The sequence below is a fragment of the Sorex fumeus genome, unplaced genomic scaffold (assembly GCF_029834395.1).
Source record: "Sorex fumeus unplaced genomic scaffold, SorFum_2.1 ptg000063l, whole genome shotgun sequence".
In the NCBI taxonomy this organism is placed as follows: domain Eukaryota; kingdom Metazoa; phylum Chordata; class Mammalia; order Eulipotyphla; family Soricidae; genus Sorex; species Sorex fumeus.
The window spans coordinates 18,408,931-18,433,247 of NW_026606120.1; the positions used below are offsets into that span (position 1 = coordinate 18,408,931).

The 24,317-nt window shown below is 45.1% G+C and overlaps 1 protein-coding gene across 1 annotated transcript in view; it reads left to right on the forward strand.

Annotated features, from left to right (window-relative positions):
• Positions 1-24,012, forward strand: part of SPIN1 (spindlin 1) — a 50,640-nt gene extending 26,628 nt beyond the window's left edge. Inside the window, exons 3-6 of the mRNA XM_056127044.1 lie at positions 7,530-7,578; positions 15,270-15,523; positions 19,090-19,323; positions 22,979-24,012. Of these exons, the coding sequence (XP_055983019.1) occupies positions 7,530-7,578; positions 15,270-15,523; positions 19,090-19,323; positions 22,979-23,178 (737 nt within the window). The 3' untranslated portion in view covers positions 23,179-24,012. The remainder of the gene's footprint in view (positions 1-7,529; positions 7,579-15,269; positions 15,524-19,089; positions 19,324-22,978) is intronic.
• The last annotated feature ends 305 nt before the right edge of the window (positions 24,013-24,317 follow it).

Below are 24,317 nucleotides of genomic sequence, written 5' to 3' on the forward strand. Positions count from 1 at the left end.
TTCCTTGAATCACCCAGTGGGCCATTTGGAACTGGGCCTCACCAGGATAGGTAGCCCACAGGGCAAGTACTTTAATCCCTCTGTTCTCTCTCTGACACCTAGTTTAGGTATCTTACTTAGCAAAGAGATTCTGGGGAGGAAAAGTGAACTTAATACCTGTAATTCTTTCTGTTGTTTATTTTGGGGTCCCACCAGTGGTACTCAGGCTCAGTCCTGGCTGGGCTTGGGGGACCATATGGGGTTCTGGGATCAAATCTGGGGATCAAATCAGGGCTGGCTGAATGCAAAGTGAGCGTGCCCTACCCACTCTCTACTATATTTTCAGCCCAAAAACCTATAATTCTTCATTTCTGTTACAATAATAACAGTGTATTGTCTAATTCGGGGGTTCTTAAACTTTTCCCACTTGAGATTCTTTTTCATCTGAGAATTTTTACGCAATACTGGGTAAAAAAAATAGTTATATAAGGAAAACATTTATTTGATAATGAGTTGTACATTTATCTTAATCCATTTTTTGCCATCCCCCATATTTGGTTCTTTGACCCCCCCCATATGGTTTTAAGACCCACAGCATATTGAATTTTTAGGGGTTCAGTACCAGAAACTGAACCTAGGTTGCCGCAAGTGTAGCAGGCATGCCAGCTCTCCGAGCCGTCTTCCCCCTCCCCAGAAGTATCGCTCTGTTCTCTAGCAGTACCAGACTTCATAAGGCCTTCCTCCCTGGGGCTTCCCTGGAGGTACACAGGTTGAGGCCACAGCTTAACTAGGGGCCTTCCAATAGGCTGAGGCAAGGCAGGAAATGAGGTCAGAAGGGGATGCCTTACTCCTTGGCCAGGTGATTTTATCCTGTCTTCTGTAGCTTGATTACAGTATACATATGCAGTGTTAGTTGTTTTAATTGTTTTATTTTTTAACAACACAGCGCAGTGATGTGCTCAGGGCTTCCTCCTGGCTCTGTGCTAAGATAACTCTTGGTGGGCTCAGGAGACCATATGGGATGCTGAGGATTAAACGTTTCGGTAGGGTACAAGACTAGTGCCCTACCTACCATACTGTCTCTCTGACTCCTGACCGCTCAGTGTAATTTTAGAATCTGTTCTATTTGGTTTTATACTATTCTGTTTTAGAAATCTTTATTGTTTCATCTTTTTTTTTTTTTTTTTGCCTATTGTCTGTTAATGAGGACATGATAGGGATTCTTCATTTCTGTTGCAGTGTTTTTAATCGCTGCCACTTTTGTAGTTTTTCTAAGGATTTCTATTTCTCCACTTAAATTAACCGTCTGTCCTTGCTGGTGGTCTGTCCTCATCATTCTCATAATTTTTCCCTTAGCATATTAATCACTTACCAACCTTTTGATCTGAATGATTCCGAATTCTCTGCCAAGTCTGAGTCTGTTCTGAGGTTTGCCCTGTCTCTTCTAATTGTAGATATTTGGGGTTTGTCTGGGGGCCCCACCTGGAGGTGCTCCAGGGCTTTTCCTGGCTCTGTGCAGGGCTGACCTGCAGTGGTGCTGGGGCAAGCTGTACCTCCTGCTCCCTCTGTTCCCTCAGATCGTTTCTTGTCTCTCATATGCCTTACATTGTTTCAGAACTCCAGTAAATAAACTAGTGTAGAGTGTAGACGCATGGCTTGAGGAGAAGGGGGTGTATTCAAGAGGGTCTGACTGGGCCTCAGAGCTTCAAAGACTGGCCTGGGCGGTGGCCTCCTCCCTCGGTGATGGACGCTGCCCCTTGACTATGCCCTCTCGCACATGCTCCAGTAGCTTAACTCTGATGACATGGTTTCCTCTGAGAGCAAACAAAAGCATCGAAAGGGGGGGTCTACGTTGTCCTACTGCTGGAAGCGGGGTGGCAGGGGTGGTGGTCGATTTTCCTTGATGGTCACTGAAAATCTGGTGAGCTCCTGGAGGCGAGGCCCCCTTCTCTTCCTCCCCTTCTCTTCCTCCCCGGTGACTCAGCGGGCTCCTGGAGTTTGTAATTCTGGGACTTGTCCACACAGACTCAGCAGTTCACTATAGGTTCATAGTTCTCACTGAGAACTGGTAGAGACGTTTCTTTCTCTGAGGAGTTGAGATTCCTGGTGTGGTCTGTCTCCAATTTCAGGTATAACCCTTTGTGCTGTGAGCTCACCTCTCAGCCACTTTTTTTTTTTTTAACAGTGACCTGGATCGAACCCAGGACCTCATATGCCAGGCAAGAGCTCTGCCCCGAGCCATACCCCTGACCTGTGACCTTCCTTCCTGGACCAGTTGAGAAAGTTACAGATTTACCACCATTTTTTCCGTAGTTAAAACAAGGATGATGGCTTTTTTTTTTAAATTTTATTTTTATAAGGGTGATGACTTTCAAACTCCTTACATGCCAGACTAGAAATAGCTTTATCCTTTTTTAAAAACTATTTTTTAATTTTTAAGCACTCTCTTTGTCATGTCCATTGTTTCTATGTAGTTTTTGTTTTGGGGCCACGTCTCTGGTGTTTGGGGGCTGCTTGTGGTGCAGTGTTCATGGGGGACAGTGCAGTGCTGGAGGTGGAACCAAGGAGCCGGCCTGCAATGCCTCAGGGCTGCGCCTGTGCTCAGCTCCCGGGCCTGGGTATAATACCTTCAATGCCATTGAGGATACTTACTCTTTTATGTGGTCTTTGGAACATGCAGATTATTTGTAAACAAGTGCTACTTGTTTTCATTTTTCTGTCACTGTCAAATATAATTTAAATAAACACCTAATAGGATTCCTAATAAAGAATCATGAATTGAAATTTTTTTAAAAAGAATCATGGATTATTTTTTGATCACTTAGCTTTTCCTTGTTTTATTTATTTATTTCGAATGCCCATCCCTCCACCAGTGCCCATTTCCCACCACCACGGATCCCAGCATCCCTCCCACCCCCTCCATCCCACCCTGCCTCTGTGGCAGGGCATTCCCCTCTGTTCTCTCTCTCCTTTTGTGTGTTGTGGTTTGCAAAAGAGTTAATCCTGATTTTCAGGGAGAAACATTGGATGATTTACTTTCCATTGATCACTTTGTGTAAAAAGAGATGTCCTGGTGATATCGGCTCTGTTTGGGACCTGGAGCATTCTCCCGGAGCTGTGGGGCCCTCCACCCGCTTTTCTTCTTTGTTGCTGTGTGCTGTAAGATGGCGCTGGGGGGCATCCTTGTTATAGTTTTTGGTTTTCATCACCCCGGCAATGCTGGTGGTGTTTGGGGGACCATATGGGATACTGAGGAACAAACCCAGGTTGACTGCATGCAAGGCAAGCTTCTTATGTGCTATTGTATCTGTCCGGTCCAAAATTCTTACCTTTTCTTGGGTGGTGAAAGGAGTTTTTGTTTCTGTCATGGTGTTCTCCTAATTGGGCAAGGTGACCCGGGGGTGGGGGGTGGGTGCATGTGATTTGGCAGGGCATGGCGGATGCTAATGCCAGGTGACCTTTCCTGTGAAGTGGAGCAGTGAGTCTTGGGGCATGGGGTGGGTGAGGTGCTGTAGGCTCCAGGTGCCTACAACATCAGTTTTAGTAAGGCTTGATTTTTGTTTTGTGGCTTTTCTTGTCCTTTCCTTGTGTTGTTTTATTGGGCCACACTCAGCGATGCTCAGGGTTTACTCCTAAGGGATCACTGCTGGTAGGGCTCGGGGGACCATATGGGGTGTCAGGGATTGAACTGGGTTGGCTATGTGCAAAGCAAGTGCCCTACCCTCTGTACTATTGTCCCCCTTGAGTTTTTTCCCCTTTTTTCCCCCCTTGTTTTTGGGCAACTTAGCTTGGGGTACCATATAGTGCTGGAATTGTCCTTTGGGCTTCCAGTATAAGCAAGAACTCAGTCCCACCCTATTACTGTTTTTATTGTATGACTGTGAGATATACGGTTGCAAAATTGCTCATGATAGAGTTTCAGTAGTAAAATATTCCAGCACCCGGCTTCATCAGGGTCTCCAGCTCCCCGCCCGCCCTCTTTATGCAGACACTTTCTCTTATTTTCCTTTTCGGCACCTGTGGTTTGCACTAAATACTGAATGGGTATCATGTATGTCCTTCACCTCCTTTCAGCAGCCAGTTCTTGACTGTATTCGTTTCCGACTGTCATTGTCATAGTGGTGCCTTCTCTGTCCTGATTGCGCCAACCCCCTGTGACAAGCTTCCTGCCATGGCCCTGTCCTCCTGGCCCTCGTTTCTATTGTCTTTGGAAATTATTCTCGTACTACGCTTTTTTTATATATCCCACAAATAAGTGTGATTGTTCTGTTTGTCTCTCTCCCTCTGACTCATTTCACTTAGCATGATATTATCCGTGTCATCCATGTATCAGCAGAATTTCACAACTTCATTTCTGTATCTAACGCCTGCATAATAACCCCTTGTGTAGCTGTGCCATAGCTTCTGGGCACTCAGGTTGTTTCCAGATTCTGGCTGTTGTGAATAGTGCTGCAATGAACTTGGAGTGCAGATGGTGTGTCTGCTGTGTCTTTGGGCCCCTGGGGCATATTCTGAGGAACCATATTGCTAGGTCCTATAGGAGCGCAATTCCTAGTTCCTTGGAGGAATGTTCATACTGTTTTCCACAAAGGTTGGACCAGCCAACATTCCTGCCTTGTACCCACACTCCTGCCAGCATTGGTTATTGTTCTTTGTGATGAGTGCACGTTTCTTTGGTTATTGCCCTATCCTGTCTAACCCAAGCCTAGAGATGTTCCAGGGATGTTGGAGATGGATTTGCCCTCTTTCCAGTCTGTTTCATCTTGCCTGTTTCTCTGATGCACTTGAATTTGGTGCATGATAGTCCTTACCACTTAAGGCCATCTTCTCTTATGAACTGCTGTAGGTGATCTATTTTGTTGTTGTTGTTGTTTTTCTTGGGCTGTACCTGGTGATGCTCAGGGCTTACTCTTTGGCTCCACACTCAGGGATCACTCTTAGTGGCTCTCCTCCTCCTTAGTGGAGGGCCCATGTGGTGCTGGGGGATCACACGCAGTTTGTCCATGTATAAGCAGGCATCCTACCCTGTGTGCTATTGCTCCAGCCAGTCCTGCAGTGGATGATCGTACATGGGCCAATTGGCCATATATCTATTTTCAGCTAACTTAAAAAAAAAGAAACCAACAACTGTGATTGGTTTTGTGATTGTAACATCAGTACAGAAATCTGTATTTTATCTCTTTGGGAGTTTTGGTGCCCCACCTGTGGTGTTGGGAGGCAGTTCCCAGCTCTGTGTATCCCAGCACTGTGGGTGACTCCTCACCCCCTTTAAAAAAAAACATGCCTTTGGGGGCTAGAGCCATAGTATAGCGGATAGGGTGCTTGCCCCGCATTTGACCAAACTGGGTTTGATCTCCAACAACACATATGGTTCCCTGACCACCACCAGCAGTGATTTCTAAATGCAGAGCCAGGAGTAATTCCTAAACACTGCCAGATGTGGCCTCAAAACAAAAGTCTAAAAAAGGAAAAAAGCGTATTATAGGGAATGTCAGTCAACCTCAAGGGGTGACGTAGAAACCTTGATTCAGGGGCCCATTGTTCTCAGAGGTTATACTGGTCTTTGTTGTCCTGTGTTCCATTAACCTGAATTGCAATCAGTATTATAACTACATTTGCTTCATCCCATGAGGTTTGGTGCATTGTGTCTTCTGTTCATAAGAGTTGAATTTTTGTTGTGGTTTTTGCCTTCAAACAGAGAGGATTGTTTAATTTTCAAATAGTGGAGGATTTCCAGGTTTTTTTTAAGGGAGAGGAGGGAAGAATTTCATTTGTACTGTATTAACAATATTAAAATAGAGACCCATTCCTGCATTTTTACCAATAAAGTTCTGTTTCTTGGTTTTGGGCCATACCCTGTGGTGCTTAGGACACACCCCTCGCTCTGCACTCAGGAATCTCTTGACTCTGCTGCAAACATATTTGGAAAGCTTACCTGGTGCTTATCTTTTCTTTCACTTGCTGCTCTGTCATGCAGTTCTGTTTCTTTGACATTAGGCCACGGGGTAATGCCTTGAAGGTTACCCTGAGCAACTCTGACTTCCCTTGTGGTCTCCCTGATGAACTACTTTGGAACCCTTTGTGTTGTAGGGTCTCAGTTTTTGTTTGGGGGCTGCATCTGACAGTATTCGGATCACTCCTAGTGGGGCTTGAGGGGATGCAGCGTGCAAGGCAGGTGCCAGTCCCTCAGTCCATGGATCTTTAATCTCTCTGGGGTGTCTAACTTGATAGCATCAGAATTCTTTTTTCCATTTTATGTCATATATTTTTTGCAAGTTTAGTTGTGTTTTTTTTAATTTATTTTAATGTCTTTATTTATATACTTATTAGGATTTTTGTATGGTTTTGGTTTGGTTTGGGAGCCATACTCAGGACTTTTCCGGACTGTTTCTGACTCTGCTTAGAAGTGATCCCTGGGGATCCAACCAGGGATGGGCTCTTGCATCTCACTAGACTCTCTTCTGCCCAGGGTTATGATTTTTTAAAAACAGTTTTGTTCTATTGCTTGACATACAATTCTGTTACGGGTTTGCAGTCTGCCTTTTTTCCTGGTTAATGTTTGTGGCTGTGCAGGGTGTGGGCAGTGCAGGCAGTGCTGGGCTGGGTGACCGGAACCTCCTACACGCCAGCGAGGTGGTCGTTCACTTGACCCACATTCCAGCACTTGCATCACTTTGGTTGGGATGATAAGCATTTGAAATGCTTTCTTATTTTTTAAAGATTTCTTTAAGGAATGTGTTTCGCAGGCAGTTCCTAGTTTGGGTTTCTGGCAGTTTTTATTCCAAGGGCTGCTTTCGCCATCCTACAGGAAGCCCTTTTGTGACTTTCACTACCTTTGTTGAAATAGGTGACTGGGTGGAACTTGAAAGCCTTCCATGCCTCAGGTTCTCATGTAGCCCGAGACTTGGGACACCCTCTGCATTCCAGTACTCTCAACATGACTACAGTGCTCTCCTGCTGATGGGCGAGGGCAGGCCGTGTGCGGGGTATGGTCTCTCTCGGCAGGCCAGATGGCCTGTGCTGCCTGCCCTCGAGTCTGGATCCAGGTGTTGCATGTCTTGTTCCCAACCGAATGGTTTCAAAAGGAATTCTATTCATGGCTGACATGGTCACAAGATTTGAGTTTCCTCTTTATGCCTTATTTGGGGAGGGGATATGTTGTTATGCCTATACTTCTGTCTTCCCAGAACTCCTTTTCAGAAACTAAGTAAACAGAAGACTTAATTGTGGCGAAGGTGGGGGACCAGAGAGATAGTACCAGGGTTAGGGCGTTTGTCTTGCACAATCCTAACCCGGGTTCGACCCCCGGCATCCCATATGGTCCCCTGTGTACTGCCAGGAGTAATTCCTGTGTGCAGAGCCAGGAGTAACCCTTGAGCATCACAGGGTATGACCCAAAAACTAAACATGGGTGGGGGGAGGACATGATGGAGGTTTCTGTTTGTTTCATCTCATGCTTCCTGCAGCAGGTTTTCAGAAGTTGCTTCCTAAGTTCTGAAGGTATTCATTTCGAATGATCTGTTTCTCTTTTCCACTTGATTCTCTTTTAGGCCATGCTGGTGTGTCTGCAAACATGATGAAGAAAAGGACGTCCCACAAGTAAGCACTTCTTGGCATTTGCTGTTGGGTGACAGGTTGTGGCCGTTGCTGGTGGAATGTGTGGTGTCCTGGGTGGCCTTGCCCTGACCCTGTAGTGAATGGCGAGTGTGTGGCACTGCCTCTGCCAGTTGGGGGTGTAGTGTGCAGCGGTGTCCCTGCCCATCTCTTGCCTTGTGACCTGACCTGGTCTAAGTGTCCTGCTCTGTCCTTACTCTTTGACTGCCTGTGGGACGGCTGTAGCAGTGTTGGCAGTGGTGTGGGTAGTGGGGAACCCCTCCCTCTTCTCCCCTTGGCGAGGTGGCATGTGCTGGCATTGGCTGGCTCCCTCGCCTTCCCTGACAGAGGCAGAGGCTCCTGCTGGAGGGCTGGGCTGGCACGTGCCTGGGCATCCTCCTGCTGCTTTATCAAGTTTCAATGGAATGGAAGCTTGTACTTGAGAGGAAATACATGCACAGTGAAAGATGGCCATGTATTTTGACTGACAGATGTGCTGTAGTCTAGAACTACCAGAGTACAGAAACCATTGTTTCCTCTTCCTGAAACTACTTAGATTGTGACTGGTTATGTCCTTAGTGGAAGATGGGGTACCAGCTTAAGTATCCTCGTGTGCTTTGTTCTTACTTGATAGATTTTACTAGTTACCTGCCCAAGCCAGTGGCCGCTGCTGTCCCGGGGAATATGGCTCTGGCAGATCACCGTGGGTCTGTCTTACTGAGAAATTCTGCTACAGGAAAGCCCCTGGTGGGACTCGAGGCCTCCGATGGCAGTGACCTCTAAGTTGCTCCTGTGCACAGATTGATGCCCCGCGTCTCTGGCCTCTAGACACTGAGGGGGGTCCTCCTCCCTTTCTGATTCTTAATGGCAGCCCCAGATAATGTTCTTGTGTAAACGGATGCTTGGGCCATTCGTAGATAATTGTAATGTCTAGTTTGTGAAATTCCCTGGAAAGTAAAAATGTGAAGGTAGGTAAATAAATTCTTGTGTCTTTGAAGATTTCATGAGTTTCTCAAACTTTATTTACTTTTAGGGTTCTGCCATACCCGGTGATATAATTTATGCAATATGATATACCTATTCACTACCACATTGTTCTCATAAATAAAAGCTTTGTCTTCCCACACGTAGAAATAGCAATCAAAACATTTATAATATGTCATAAATATCAGCTGCTTTTAAAATTTTAACTGTAGTGGTGAGTCAGAAGTAAGTTACACATGAACTTTGCAGAGCAGAAGTTCATGCAAAGTAGGTTTGTGAAAGTTTTTAGTGTATAAGTTTGGGAAAAAGGGACACTCATTTACTAGAGGTGAGAATTCACTGTAATTTGACCTAGAAGTCAATATAGTGATGACTCAAAAAAACTAGCAACCGAACTTCCATATGACCCAGCAATCCCACACCAGGAATCCCAGTCCTCGGAATATACCCAAAGGACCCAAACACACTGCAGAAAAGCCATCTGCACTCCTGTGTTGACTGCAGCACAGTCACAATAGCCGAATCTGGAAGCAGCCCAAGTGCCCAAGAACAGACGACTGGATAAAGAAGCTATGGCACATCTACACAGTGGAGCACTACTTGACAATATGAAAAGATGAAGTCATGCAGTTGAATGCTATGTGGATGGATCTGGAGGGTATCGTGTTGAGTGAAGTTAGAGAGGAGGGACAGACAGGATGATCTTGCTCATATGTAGGCTGTAAGGAAACTTCTTCATAAGGGAATAATGGCCCCAAAGGCAGTAGAAACTGGGAGCAGGAGAACTGGTCTTCAGAAGGAAGCTTGGTGCTGGGGCGGGGGTTGGGCGGGAGTGATAAATGATGACAGGGAACACCAGGACAATGGAGAAGGGATTGCTGTTGGAATATTGTATGCCTGAAACGTCATAATGAATGACTTTGTAATTCTGTCCTTCATGGGGATTAAAAATTTAAAAATCATAAATGAAATATGCCTTTGAGAATGCAGTGTTGGTGCTAGAGTGATAGTACAGCAGGTAAGGCACTTCCCTTACGTGCAACTGATCTGAATTTGATCCCAACACTCATGTGGTCTCCCCAAGCCAGCCAGGCATGATTCCTGATTGTAGGGCCAGAACCAGGATTAAGCCCTGAGCACTGCCGAATGTGTACCTTCACCAAGCCTCCTCCCCCCCCCCCCCAAAAAAAAAAAAACAACAAAAACAAACTCAGTGTCTGTGTGTGTAGGGCTGGGGGCTGGGAGGGCCCTCTCTCTCTCCTTCCAGGTTGAGCATGTGCACATTGACCTAGTGACTTACATGGAAACATGTTTAGCTCACCTCCATTCCATCCACAGCCTTGAATATGTTGGTATAGAGTGAAAAGCAGAAGTTGAAATGAAAAGTGAGGGATCTTGTTTTCCTAGTGCAAATTCTGGAAAAAGCATAGAATTTTTCCAGTAATGGCTGTAAATGGTTCTTGGGAAGGGGAGCAGGGCTGCTGGCGGTGACGAGGTCACGCATGCTTAACCTTTGAGTCAGGAGCAAGTACCTTCATCCACCTGCTTCCAGCTCTGCATTGCACCCGCTCAAATAGTGGGTGCTTCTCAGCATGGGGTCCTTCCTACAAATGAAAACCAAGGAGAAGAACAGCCAGAGCCTCTCTCTCCTGCCTGCCCGCAGTGTTGCCCTCGAGGGAGTGGGTTCAGAGGGGGCAGCGTCCAGCACTGACATACTCCAAAAACCATGGCAGGACATCCTCTCGTCTCGGTACCCAAAGCCGCTGAGAAGGAACCCAAATCCAGATGTCTCTGTTTGCCAGGGGGCACTGTGGGCACTTGCAGGGGGTGTGTGCTGACAGCGGGCAGAAAGGAGTCTGTGCTGGGTGTGTGTCTGGGCTCTGGGATAGGCCGAAGGGTTTGGGGTGGCCACCCTGGACCCAGAAGCCTTACCTATTACCTGTTGGGTCTTGTTTTGCAAATGGAAACAAAATGCTTTCTGCAGGCTCCCCGCCCTGCTGTGTGGGGACATAGTAGTCTCTGACAAGGCTTGCCAGGCTTCCAAAGAATTTGTTTTCAGATGTCTTTCTGTTTAATTTGGTTTAATACAGTGGACAGATTTCCATGTCAGGGCACTGAAGGGAAGACAGCTACTTAGGTATGTTTCTCCCTAAAGCAGTTAGGATGAGCAGGGCCTGTGGCACTGCAGTCTCCCTCCTAATTGCCCAGATCATACCAGCCACAGACAGGCATTGCCACTGCCGCTTCTGCCTGGTGTGGGCCCAGGTCACTCGGGACTCCTGCCTAGGAGGAATACGAGCCTGTTGGTCCTCTGAGTCCGCACCGCTCTGAAGTGATAGAACCTGGAGAGACCTCGTGGAGCAGTGTGAGGTGTCTAACTCCAGATCAGAATTTAGAATCAGGACAGTGATCTTAGGAGTGACTGTGCTTTATTTTCTGAACGGCCTGCTTTGTTGTCACATCTGGAGAAAATAAAAATATTTCCCTCATAAATGCCTTAGTCTGCTGTTGGTGCCGGTGTCTAATAAAGCCTGGGTGTTGGCAGTCTTGCTGTGCCAGTCAAGGTGCAGTGATTTCTCACGCAGCAGCGACTCCTGTGAATTCGCACTGTGAAGGTCACTCTTTACCCCTGTGACCTCAGGACTGGTGCCTACAGGAAAGCTGAATACTCTAGTTGCTTTGGAGCACCCCCACGCCTGCCCCTTCAGGCATTTTGCTCTTAGCTGTGGACATCTCTGGTATTCTCAGGGTGAGAGAGACGTAAAAGATGGTGGAATCAGATTTCTTTCTCCATCTGGTTTTACATTGTCATGTTAAATTGGCTGTAGAACTCTACTCAAACTGCAAGTACTGAAAAGCAGTTCTTTTTTCCCCCTCTGCTTGCTGCTTGCCTCTCACGAAAACAGTGGAATTGATTTAATTAATTTGATTTAATTAATGGTTTAATTAATTAATCTTTTAAAAAGTCTGCTGAAGCATAAATAAGGGCACATTTTTTATGCCACAGTACTAAATAGGAACAAGGAAAGTGTCAATAGTGAATCATACACAACGTGTACAGTGAGCAGCCGGTGTTTGTTTCCTGGTGGAATTGTGATCATTTAAAATTAATCCTTTAATATGTGAATCCCTGGGTTTGATCCCCAGCATCACCAAAATATGTATTTTTTAAGTTAAAAAAAAAACTTTGAAAGTGTGTTGCCTTTAAATGTTGACTACGAAGAACAAGGCCCTTGACTGAGAAGTGGTGAGCGAGTAATGTCACAGCACAGGGTTTGAAAATCTCTTCCGCTTGCGGCTCCTTTTCGTCCAAGAAATGCAGGTGAGTGCTGCCAGAAATACCTTGGACTCAAAAACGTGTTAGATCTTGAATGGATTTTTGGTCAAGAATAATGTGTCGTGCAGTAAGAGTGTGGACTTTTAAGCTCAGTCCCGTTTTCTGAGTTGGTGCCGTCCACGGTGTGGCCCTAGAATCACAGCACTGGGGGCTTGGTGGCTCCTTTGTCCCTCTCTAACCTTGTAGGTTGCAGGAGTCTCTTCATAAACTTTTTGGTGACACCAGTTAGAATAGACTGGACCTGACCTGTCATTAGCGGCAGTGCCTCCTAGGCCAAGGCTGCAGAAGTTAGACCCAGTCACAACAGTGGAAGGTGGTCTGTTGTGGTGGTCACTCTTGGCTCCTGGATACTTGGGGACTGATACATACAGCTGAATACTTTAATCGCTTTTTTCCTCTGGAGTTATTCTGGAAATAATCTCTTGAGATAAGACACCCGGAAAAGAGATAGCCACTTAATTCTGATATATCTTTTTTTTCCCTACTTGAGCTTTTTATGGGGGGATCCTGACAGGACAACTTTTTGCTTTTAGTTATAATTCTGGCTATACTGGCATTGAGTGGAGTTTGTTTACGGTATGGCTGCTTACTACTTATTAAATGGTAGTTAGACTCCTCGAGAGATTGAGAATTATTAATAATTAATAATTATTAATAATTATAATAATTAATAATTCTCAATTCTGTGGGTACTTTTCCTGTGTGGTGATGGGGATCAAACCCAGGTCTCATGCATCCAAGGTCCACTCTGTCCTCGAGCCACATGGCTGCCCTGAGAATTACTCTTTTGGGGGCAGTTGCTCAAGTGTTCAGTGTTCAAGATGCATATCAGACAGGGTGTGTGTGTGTGTGTGTGTGTGTGTGTGTGTGTGTGTGTGGTGTATGTCAGACTTGTGGTGCTCTTTTTTTCCTCCCTTTTTGGGTCATACCCGGCGATGCACAGGGGTCACTCCTTCCTCTGTACTCGGGAATTACCCCTGGCGGTGCTCAGGGAACCATATGGGATGCTGGGAATCAAACCTGGGTCAACTGCGTGCAAGACAAACGCCCTACCCGCTCTGCTATCGCTCCAGCACATGACAAGGGGTACTTTGGAGCTCCTCCCAGCTTGGTGCTCCAGGGATCCCTCCCTGTGGTTGGTGGGGGCACTAGCAATTAAATTGATGCCTCCCGCATGCAAGGCATGCTCTCTGGCCTGTTGAGTGGCCTCTGGCTTCCATTCCGAGTTTTATTGGGTACAGACGATTCTCGGTCATCCACATTGCACAGAGGAAGGTGACTGTAAAACAAGCCTTGCACACAGAGGCAGTTTTAAGCATAAGACCAGAATGAAAGGATGCATGATCCATTTTCAAAAGGGACAGCAGTCAGCCAGCTGTGGGTCGCTGACCCCTGGCCCGAGAGAAGCAGTAGCGTGTGCTTCTGGGCACCGGGAGGAAGGCTGTGGCTTCTCTCCATACGTAAGCGCACTGCTGAGGAATGCCACCCACAGCTTCGGCCCGTTTCCTTTCGGTGATGTTGAGAAATGAGATAATAGAAATTACTTTCCTTTGAGTCTGAGGTAGACTTTTTGTGGTTGTAGTCAGTTCTCCAGAGAAAAGAAACCAATGCTGTAGGGAGTAAGGACACAGCCATAGGCTGATGCTAAAACTCAAATTTTCTTTCTTTTTTTTTTTTTTTTTCTTGTTGTTTTGTTTGTTTGGGTGCCACACTCTGCTCAGGGATCAGTCTCAGTGGGGCTCAGAGTATGTGGTACCAGGTATTGAACCTGGGTTTGGTCTATACAAAGCAAGAGTCCTACTTGCTGTACTCTCTTCAGCCCTGGGGAAGGTTGTGTGTGTGTGTTTTTAAATTTAATATCTGTGTTTTGTTTTTTAGTTTTGGGTAGTTCTGGTATATGGAAGTTGATCAGTTTCTCTTCCTTGCCATCTGTCTCCATGCACCACTAACTTCTCTGGTTCCTGGGGTTGTTTCGGTTTGAGGGCCACATCTCGTGCTCGGGACATACTCCTGACTCTGTGCCCAGGGACGACTCCTGTGGTGAGGGGGGTGGGGGTCGAAGCAGGGTTGGCATTGTGCAAGGCAAATGCCCTACCCTTCTGTTGCTCAGTGCCCCTCACCTCCACAACTCCAGCTATCTGTCCAACTGTGCAGGTTCAGATAGTATAGCCTTGGGCCAGAGAGGGCGTGAAAGCTTGGGGTGTGAGGGTTCTAAGAAGTCCCTGTACCAGGTAGCTCCCAAGCACCAAGCTGAGTGCCACCAAAACCCCAAAAAATATTTTTAAAAAATTAAGTTTATGTTCATGATATACCAAATGAGAGCTTCCTTTATGTTGATGAAATTGTGAAAAGAAATTGTTTTCTCTTCATTTTTCCTTCTTGGCATATAGTAGTAGCTTTAAGAGCTCATGTAGTGCTGGCCTTTGTCAAGCTTGCTTCAAGCCAAATTTTGTCCCTTGTCTTTGGATTTCTAGGTGATCGAGGATTTTTTTTTTCCTGACATCAAGATCCTGATGTATTATTTGTAAACATTGTATGTAGGTTTTAATTGTTAATATTCCAGAAAGAATGTAGTTGTTGTGATTTACATAATTCTTAATGTGTTAAATACTTGTTATGAATTTTTAGTTTTAAGATTTTGTATTTTCTAGAGAAGTAAAGATAATGCATGGATAGAAGCCAGCATAGATTCCAGGTTAAGTAAAAGCTAATTGTCCAGTTGATTTTTACTACTTGAGCCATGGGAAAGAATGGGCAAAATCATGCTACACATTATTTATTTTTGCTTTTTGGGTCACACCCGGCGATGCACAGGGGTTTACTCCTGGCTCTGCACTCAGGAATTACCCCTGGCGGTGCTCAGGGGACCATATGGGATGCTGGAAATCGAACCCAGGTCGGCCACGTGCAAGGCAAACACCCTACCTGCTGTGCTATTGCTTCAGCCCCCTACACATTTTTTTTAAAACCTAATCTGTGTTCGTGGTATATAAAGCCACATGCGTGTATAACACGGTCCTGTGATCAGGTTTGATTAATGTGTATAATCGAAAATTTATTGAATTAGAGAAAAGTGAAAATCGATGCTTAATATTCGGACTTCAGCTTGGGATGCACAGGAATCCCTTGTTGCTAACAGCGTGTCCATATGTGTACACGCACGAGCAGTGGGGCAGGCTGTGTGACCGCACTTCAGGCTGTGGAACGGCCCCTGCCCTGGGAGCCCTTTGGTGGGATGACAGGGGCTGGGCTGGGGGCCGGGGGGGGGGGGGGGGGAGTAAGCCCGGGGCTTAGGCTCACTGGTGGTGAGACGCCAGTGAGCTGTGGTGTGTGGAATCTGAAATGCATATTTACACGTGTGTCTGTGTGAACGCAGAAAACATCGGAGCAGTGTGGGGCCCAACAAGCCCGTCTCCCAGCCCCGGCGGAACATCGTAGGCTGCAGGATTCAGCATGGGTGGAAGGAGGGGAATGGCCCTGTCACCCAGTGGAAAGGAACCGTGCTGGACCAGGTGCCTGTAAATCCTTCTTTGTACCTTATAAAGTACGATGGATTTGACTGTGTTTATGGACTGGAACTCAATAAAGATGAAAGAGTTTCTGCGCTTGAAGTACTCCCTGATAGAGTTGGTAAGTTCTTTATTTGTGTGTTTATATGCTTTTACCGTGATTATTGAAATGGGCCCTTTTTGATTATTTTGTATTGCTAGTGTTTAAATTTTTATTAGTTTGTAAGCACTTCGGTACATAACACAGTCACTTAAAGGCACAAAACTTGATAACATTCTAGTTCAAGAAATGGTGAGGGATCAAAATAAGTATTAAAAAGTTTCTGTTTTAATAACTTCCAACATTTGGCTCACTCTTTGGACTCTTAATTTGAATATCATGTACTAAGTTTTATCTCAGTATATTAGAAAAGTCTACACTTCCTTTAGAATACGTATATAAATTGCATCTTTTATTGTATATTGTTACATGAAAGGTAGTTGTACTTTCAGCCAAAATAGAAGCAGAATGTGTCAGCTTTAGTACAGATTCCTCTGGTTCTGCTTGCACATTTGTGGGAATGAGTGGCTGGGCTTTGGGGGGTAGGGTGGGAGCTCATACATGGCAGAGGGGGTAGCCGTACAGTGCCGTGAACCTGGGGCTCCCTCATGCCAAGCACTTGGATCGGCCCTTTGAGCTGTCTTCTGTTCCCAGCTGTACGTACCTGATAGTGTAATGCTTCCATTAGATAGGAAAGACATGTAATAAGAATGTTTTATTTTTAAGGTTAAAAAAAATTTAACATCGGTAAGGATATATGTAAAATGATGTAATTTTATCTTCAGAAGACTGAAGTGTTTGGTTACCCTCGTGATGGCCTGTGGCTTGGGTCCCAGGTTACAATGTGGAGCTGACTCTGCAGCTGTGCCACCAATAAATAAGGGCAACCTCTGGGCTCTCAACTCAAGGAGTCAGCTTATCAGGAGAGGAAATTCAATTCTTCCCCAAGCCCAATACCTTTGTTTTTGCCCTGTGTTCTTGGGACATGTACTTCTCAGAAGGTTGAGTCTTTCTGTTGCGTCTTGCTTCGCACCCTGTAGTGCTCAGGGCTTACTCCTGGTTCTGCACTCGGGGATCACTTCTTGCAAATAGGCTATGGGATGCCAGGGATTGAACCCCGGTGGGCCAAGCACAGGGCAAGCTCTCCAGCTCTCAGAAGGTTCTTTGCTAGGGCAGCACTTTGGTCACTGTTCTTTTAAACTATCAGTGATTGAAATCTGTATTCATCCTTTATAACCCTAGTGGGATTTTCACAAAAATCTTCTTTAAATTCCAATTTTGACTGTTACTCTCAAAGGTAGCTAACTGTCAAAGGTAGCTAATGGTATAGTGTTAATCTTGAACATTTCATCCATTTTCATCTCCCGTGAATGAACCAAGCACCTCATTCTTCTTAATGCACTTTTTGTTTTCTCTTGACCTTGACATCAGTTGATTTTCATCACAAGAAACTAATACTTCAGAATTCTGAGTCAGGAAAAATAGTGCTCAAACCTTGTAGCGATTATTTGTGCTAAATAAATTTGTGCTAAATAATCATGCTTTCTCTTTCTGACTCGGCACACCTTCTGGGATAAGGATAAAACTAGTAGCTCATGTTGCTACTTTTGTGCAACAGGGAACAGTAGTGTGTTCTTTTTGTCTTCAAAAGACCAAAAAACCCCTTCATCTTGATTAGAAAAAATATTTGACCAAACAAAAATAACCAAAAACACAGCTATCTCTAGGGATGGAAGTACGTGTGCAGGTGTGTGTTCGTTCACTCGTTTTCACTTGTGCTTGCTGTGTTCTTTCCTCCCTAGTATTGGGCATCTTCCTTTCCAGAGTAGAAATCATTGCTATTGCTAGTGGTGAAGTAGGACGCTTTTTTGCAGATTTGGGGGTAGGAACATCCACTGGTGCTTAGGACTTACTCCTGGGATCACATTTGGTGGCACTTAGGAAATTTGTGTGGTCATGGGGATCAAATCGGGATCATCCACATGCAAGGCAAATGCCTTAATCCTACTGTTACTTCTCTAGTCCGACCATTCAGTTTGATGTAGTTTCAGAAAAGATTGAGGAGGACTCGTGGGTACTCCTTTTCTCACAAGAAGACTGCTCATTTTTGTGAGATGGGGTTTTAGACATCAAACAAAAGAATATAGCTGATAAAATACTAAAACATCTAGTTATTCTTTTGAAAAGTCACATGTTAGTGGATTTACAAGACAATCAACTGAAGTTTCTTAGAAGTTATTTTTTATTAAATATGTGTTTTTTTAAGATATATTAAATTTTAATTTCTGAAGTAGTTGATACTGATAATTATAATCTGTGTAAGCAGTGTAAAGAGTGCTGAGATGAAAAAGCTTGAGAGCTGCTGGTTGTTGAGTGTTAGGAATAGGGTGGAGTTGTATGTTGCTTGTTGGTACTTAACTGCACAGACAGAAGTACCATATCTTTTGAGTCTCATAAAGTTGCTTAGCAGGATCTTGACGAAGACTTTTCCATCTTCGCTCGTTTGATTTTTTTTTTTTCTTTTTGGGTCACACCTGGCGATGCATAGGGATTACTCCTGGTTCTGCACTCAGGAATTACCCCTGGCAGTGATCAGGGAACCATATGGGATGCCGGGAATCAAACCCTGGTCAGCCGCGTGCAAGGCAAATGCCCTACCTACTGTGCTATTGCTCCAGCCCCTAAATTTTTTTTTTAACAGGAATAGAAATGATTTTGAATGAATAAAATAGAAGTGCTAATTTTTTTTTAAGTTGGATATCTAAAACGGGAAGACATGAAGCGTTAAGGATATGTAGGATCCTCCGCAATTTTTCCACTGTTGAATATACAAAGGAAGGTTGTAACTTTCCACCTGCTCAAAGGGTAGGGTCCCGTACTGCAGCCAAGGACTCTGGGTAGTTCCTGGGCAGTGGGGAGGCCTCAAGCCTTCTTGGGCAGTTGCTGCAGCTCCAGAAGGTTCCTACAGCCTTGTACATGTTGAGGTGGAGAATTCTCTGCTTCTTCTCCCAGTAGGCAAGTGAATGCAAGTAGAGAAGCCAGGGAGAGCCCGAAAGGCCAATGCATGTCCTTTATGTGCAGGGACCTGGGCTTACCTGACACCTCAGGATTCCTTGAGCCCTACTGGGAGTGATCCTGAAGTACTGGGGCAGGAGTAGCTCTTGAGCACTACAAGGTGTGGCCCCCAAAATAAAGCACTCAGAACAGTCTTGCTACAGGTAATATAAGTGTCAGTTAGACATCCTGTGAGGCCAATAGGTTTGTGGTGTCTCTGGCCTTGGGTGACCTGCAGGAGCTTCTTCTGATGTTGCAGGGCCCGGGACAGCTGGGAAGAAGCAAGATGTTGCAGGGCTCAAAGGACACCTATGTGTGAGGACTAGGTAGCAAGGAAGAGACAATAACAAGGCCACCCACGTGTGGCAGATGCCGGTGAAGGGCAGTTTATTGTTCTGAGGGTGGAAGGAAAGCCCTGAGCACGGTGTGACTGCACAAATACTCCATCAGTGGTGTGACTGCAGTAAGGGTGCTGGGGTCCAACCCAGGTTGGCCACCAGCAAGACCGGTGCCCACCCAGTGTCTCCTTTCAGTTAGCCTTCACAGCTGTTCGGTGGAACTGTTGTAGACCGCTGTTTGTCTTCTACCCTCAGCAACATCACGAATCAGCGACGCACACCTAGCAGACACGATGATCGGCAAGGCGGTGGAGCACATGTTTGAGACTGAAGACGGTTCTAAAGACGAGTGGAGGGGCATGGTGCTGGCGCGAGCACCAATCATGAACACATGGTTTTACATAACGTATGAGAAAGATCCTGTCTTGTACATGTACCAGCTCTTAGACGATTATAAAGAAGGCGACCTTCGCATTATGCCCGATTCTAGTAAGTATTTTGTGACAGCTTTTGTTTGTGCTAACACAAACGAAAGTTAAAATTTAGAATATTATTTTTCAGGCATGCATCAAGCATTAGGCTAAGGAATCTTTTTTTTTTTTTTTTGGCCCCTTTGCAAAAAAGATAATTTCTTCCTGCGTAGATTTCCCTATTCAGGACTGTGGCTTTGACATGGATAGCTTGTATAAATCACATGAACCCTTTTACCCAACGTCATACTTTCAAGATTACTCAGTTGTGGCGTGTGCCTGTATTTCATTCCTTTTGATAGCAAGCCGCAAACTGTTGGGTGTCCACAGTGTATTTGTCGGCTCATCCCCAGGTGGATAGGTGCATTTTCTCCCTTTCAGCTGCAGTATTTGTCAGGGTCCACACACACTTGTGCTTTCACCATGCTTCCTGGTGGCTGCACACCAGCCTCAGCACTTGCACACTTGAGTGTGGTGGACTAGAAGAAACCCATTCTGGTGTGGTAGCAAAGATCTCCGGTGGTGATGGATCCACTCTCGTTGCATGTGGAGCCGTGCCTGGGATCATGCTTCAGCCTTGCAGGACAGGCAGGCATTTTACCATGCAGCTGGCCCTGGGGCATTTGTTTCTATTGCCAGTTCTTTGGGCATCGTTTATTGAAAATTCCTTTTGCCCTATTGACCTACTGAAGTTTCGGTACCTGTGTTAAAAGTTAGTGAGACTCCAGTGTCTGGGCATATTTATGGCCTTTCTCTTCTGTTGTTTTAGTCCCCTTTGCCCGTAGTCACCCGTGGCCAGGCCAGTGCCATAGTCTGTGTAGTAAGTTCTGAAATTAGGAAGTGTGAATTCTGTGTTCCTTTTTTGAGTTGGATCAATCTTCGGCGTCTTTTTTGTAAGCATTTCTACAAAGCCACTGGCTGGGCCCCCAGGCCACTGTGGGATGGATTGCATGCCGAGCTTGAGCAGGGGGTGTGTTTCCACTTACCAAGATTTTTTTTCTTTCAATAATACATATTTCAGAGTGCAAGTTTTATATTTATTTTATTAAAACCTTCTTCCTAAGGTTTAAAATTTTTTCTTCTATTGAGTGGAATAATTAATTTCATATTAGGTTAGCGTCTTTTTTTAAACCGCCCTGTAATCTTTCTACGCCTCACAGGTGCTTGATCCTGAGGATATCTGTCATGTGTGTGGGCACTGGAATGAAAATACGTTCAAGCATGTGTCACAAAAACAGCAAGGAAGGGATGGGGGGGAAACAGAATAAAACATACATTTTACTTTCTTTCTGTGTAGATGGGGTCATTAGATCAGCTGGTGTGCTTGTCATATGCTTTCCCCCCCTACTTTCCAAACTGTTTTTGTGTTTCAGTTTTTTTTTTTTTTACCATTTGTTGTACATCTGTTAAAAGGACATGATAGAAATAATGACTGTGGAAGGGGGTTCAGTCATTGCAGTGCTTGAAAGGATTCCTTCAGCCTGTATGAAACAAATTTGTTTTTCGGTGGGGAAAAACCCAAAGTCGTGCCCTGCTGATTGGGTCATTGTGACACTTTTGTGTTTTGAGGACTCCTTAGCAAACAGGGCCGTGATGGGGGGTCTGGTGTAGACCACTGCCCTTGGCATAAGAGAGGCACAGGCAAAGTAGAGGAAAAGAATCAGACTCGTCTCTCCTTCACTCACTCTAAGGCACAGTTGTTGGCCTGCTGGGCATCATGTGTGTTGTGTTACATATATGTTGTGTGTTCCTGTTATAGGGAGATCAGATGGGCAGCCTTTGCACTTTGCCCTTCAGGGAGGGACTGTTTTGTAATATAAACGCAATCCATGTCCTACTCCAGGCTGCGTTAAGAATGAGGTGGAGGCTTACCTGTCATCAGTGAGATGTTCCAGGAGAAACAGCACCCTGATGTCAGGATAAGGTCACCCTTCCTCAGGCCCTCGCGCCTTTGAGCACATCCAGGAGAATCATAGCCACCTTCCCACCTCCCTCCTCCCCTTCCTAGCCTCTGTGTCTAATGGTGCTGATGGTTTACTGGGACTTCATGAGCCATATAAGCATTACTTGTACTCTACAGAGTATAAGTAATGCTCTCCAGCCAGCCTGGAAATGATCTGGGGCGCACACACAGGACCTTCCTCTGTGATGCAGTCCATTTAGTGTCTGCTCCTGCTTTTCTAGAGGGGAGGTTGAGAGGCCAGATCCGGTGGTTCTCAGAGCTGCCCCTAACTCCATATCTTCGGATTGCTAACGATCGTGTCGGGGGCCTTGTTGTACTGGGAATCAAACGCAGGTCTCCTGCAGGCAACGCCTACACTCAGCTCTTTGAACTCTCCATCCTTCGCACCCATTTATAAAGCGTGGGAGATCTTTAATGTGGAACTGGGTGAGGAGGATTAGATGGAATGCAATCAAGGGAATTTCATGTTTTACAGAGTAAGACCAGGCATTCCAGTCGGAATTACTTGCTTTAAAATTCTGTTCTAGAGTAATTCAGACTGTTTTGTAATGGCTGCAGACAGAGCTCAGTAGACCCCTGACACGGCAATGTGTCATTGGTTTTTTTTTTTGTTGTTGTTGTTTTTTGTTTGTTTGTTTTGCGTTGCTTCTTTTAGTTCTGTTTGGCTTGGTGTGGTCACACCAGCATTGCTCAGGGGGCTGTTCCTGGCAGTGTGCTTGGGGAAGAAATCGCTGCCCTTGGCAGTACCCAGGGGACCATATGGGATGCCGGAGAGAGAAGGCCTTGGCCTCCTGTGTGCAATGCATGGGCCCACCCAGCCCCTTGAACTACCGCTGTAACCCTTCTTTTAGTTCTCTCAGGTAATTACACCTATAAAATGTAATGTTAAATAATATCACAGCTTAAAACAAGATAAGGCAAAGGAATTGATGGTTATGGTGTTCAGAACGGTTTACATGTGTAGATGGTGAAGGTTGGTACACAGTTTCTGTAAATAGAATTGTTAGCACCCAGCGTGTGTGATTCCTGCATGCGTGTCTGAGCTGCTTTCGCTGTGGCAGGGCCTCATTGCCTAACATTCCCAAGCTTGTCATGTCTCCCCATTGAAGAAAAAAATCTTGCTGAGTCTTGATCTAGAGTAGCATTTGCCAAAGCAGGCAGTGTACTTTCCTACCCTTGGGGATACTGGCATGATCCAGGGGTTAGGAGTGGCCTTGAGTGCAGTTTAGGGAATACATTCTATTGGTGTGTTTAAAAATGGTAGGGGCCACAGGAACGGTATAGTGGATCGGGCATTTGCCTTGCATGTGGCCAACCCAGATTCCATCTCCAGCTTTCCATACTGGTCTCCAAGCAATGCCAGGAGTAATTTCTGAGTGTAGAGCTAGGAGTAACCCTAGAACATTGCCTGGTGTGGTCCACAAACAAAGAAATAGATGGCAAGGTGTGTGTGTATGGGGGGGGGGGGGGGGGAACGGGGGCGTTGCATGGCCGGCGCTGCTGAGGTGTGTTTTCTCAGAAGGGGGAAGACAGAAGTTTGGGAAACTGGTTTAGAAAATCAAGATGAATTCAGGATATTAGATTTTTTTTTATTTGATCATTCTTCTTTTACAGTTTTTAAAAAATTGAGTAAAATTCATCTTAACATAGACATGTGAGCCGGTGTGTACCTAAACATTGACTTGAAATCTCACCCCACCCTCAAATACAGATGATTCGCCTCCAGCAGAAAGGGAACCGGGAGAAGTTGTGGACAGCCTGGTAGGCAAACAAGTGGAATATGCCAAAGAAGACGGCTCTAAAAGGACTGGCATGGTCATCCATCAAGTGGAAGCCAAACCGTCTGTCTACTTCATCAAGTTTGATGATGATTTCCATATCTATGTCTACGATTTGGTGAAAACATCCTAGATGTCATCATGAACTTGGCCAAATTTGTGGAACTATTAAATGTATAATTTGTAGACATAAAGACTTGATTGCTTTCCAGTTTAATGAAAGCTTAAATGTCCCTGCGAACCCACAATCTCTGCAGCAGAACTGGTTTTGTTCTGAGTAGTACAGATTTATGTGAACACAGAGCATTTTGTGTCAGGAACTCCTTCCTCTTAAAAGAAGTCTGTCTGTTCGGAGGGGAGTTACAGGCAAGTTTGGTAAAGTTCAGCTGGTATCATACATTTAAACTGACAGATCTTCTCCATCTCCCCCTTCACTCTGATGAACTCTCTTACTCTGCTGCCACAATGCAAGCATAGTTTGGTATTTTTGTTACTGCCTTTTTTGAGATATATATGTATCTATATCTACCTATCTATATATCTGTGTGTATACATATGTAATATATCTATACACACACACAAATCTGTACTCACACACACGCACACGCACACACGTCATTTGGCAGTCCTTTGTGGATTGGGACAGAGTTTAAATAATTTTCTCCAGTTTAACAGGAGTGCTTGACCCAAGTCAGTCATATTTACTATATTACTGCTATTTATTTAAGAAGAATTTGGGCACATAAGGATGGTCAGCTTGTTCTGAAAGCCAAGATCAGAGCACGTTTTCAATCTGGAGGCTTTAAACTGTAGGTCCAGATATGAATCACTTGTGAATAGATACCGACCCACGTCAGAACTTAACAAAACAGAAATCTGCATTAAAGGCTGCCTGTAATTAGAAACTTTGTAAATTTTTTTTTTGTTTACTTCGTTTTAATCATCAATACTTTTTTTTTTTAAAGCCCAGGTACTTGGTTCACACAGTATAGTATGGACAGCACACTGGCCCACTCTTTGTACAAACCAGCCCTGGATTTTAGTCCATGGGTTTCAAAGGCAGCAGTACATCAGTGGCTTGTGTGCATGTGGTAAGTTCTTGGAAGAGCATAGTGCTGTTATGTTACAAACATAAGTTGCAGAAGGGTGACGTTGCCTTCTTGTTCCCTGGGACGCTTACTACTCTTATGACAGATGTGTGCTTCTGGTCAGAAGACTCGCGCCCTCACTCCCCTCCCTAGCTGTTCCCCACAAAAAAATGACAGCTGAAAT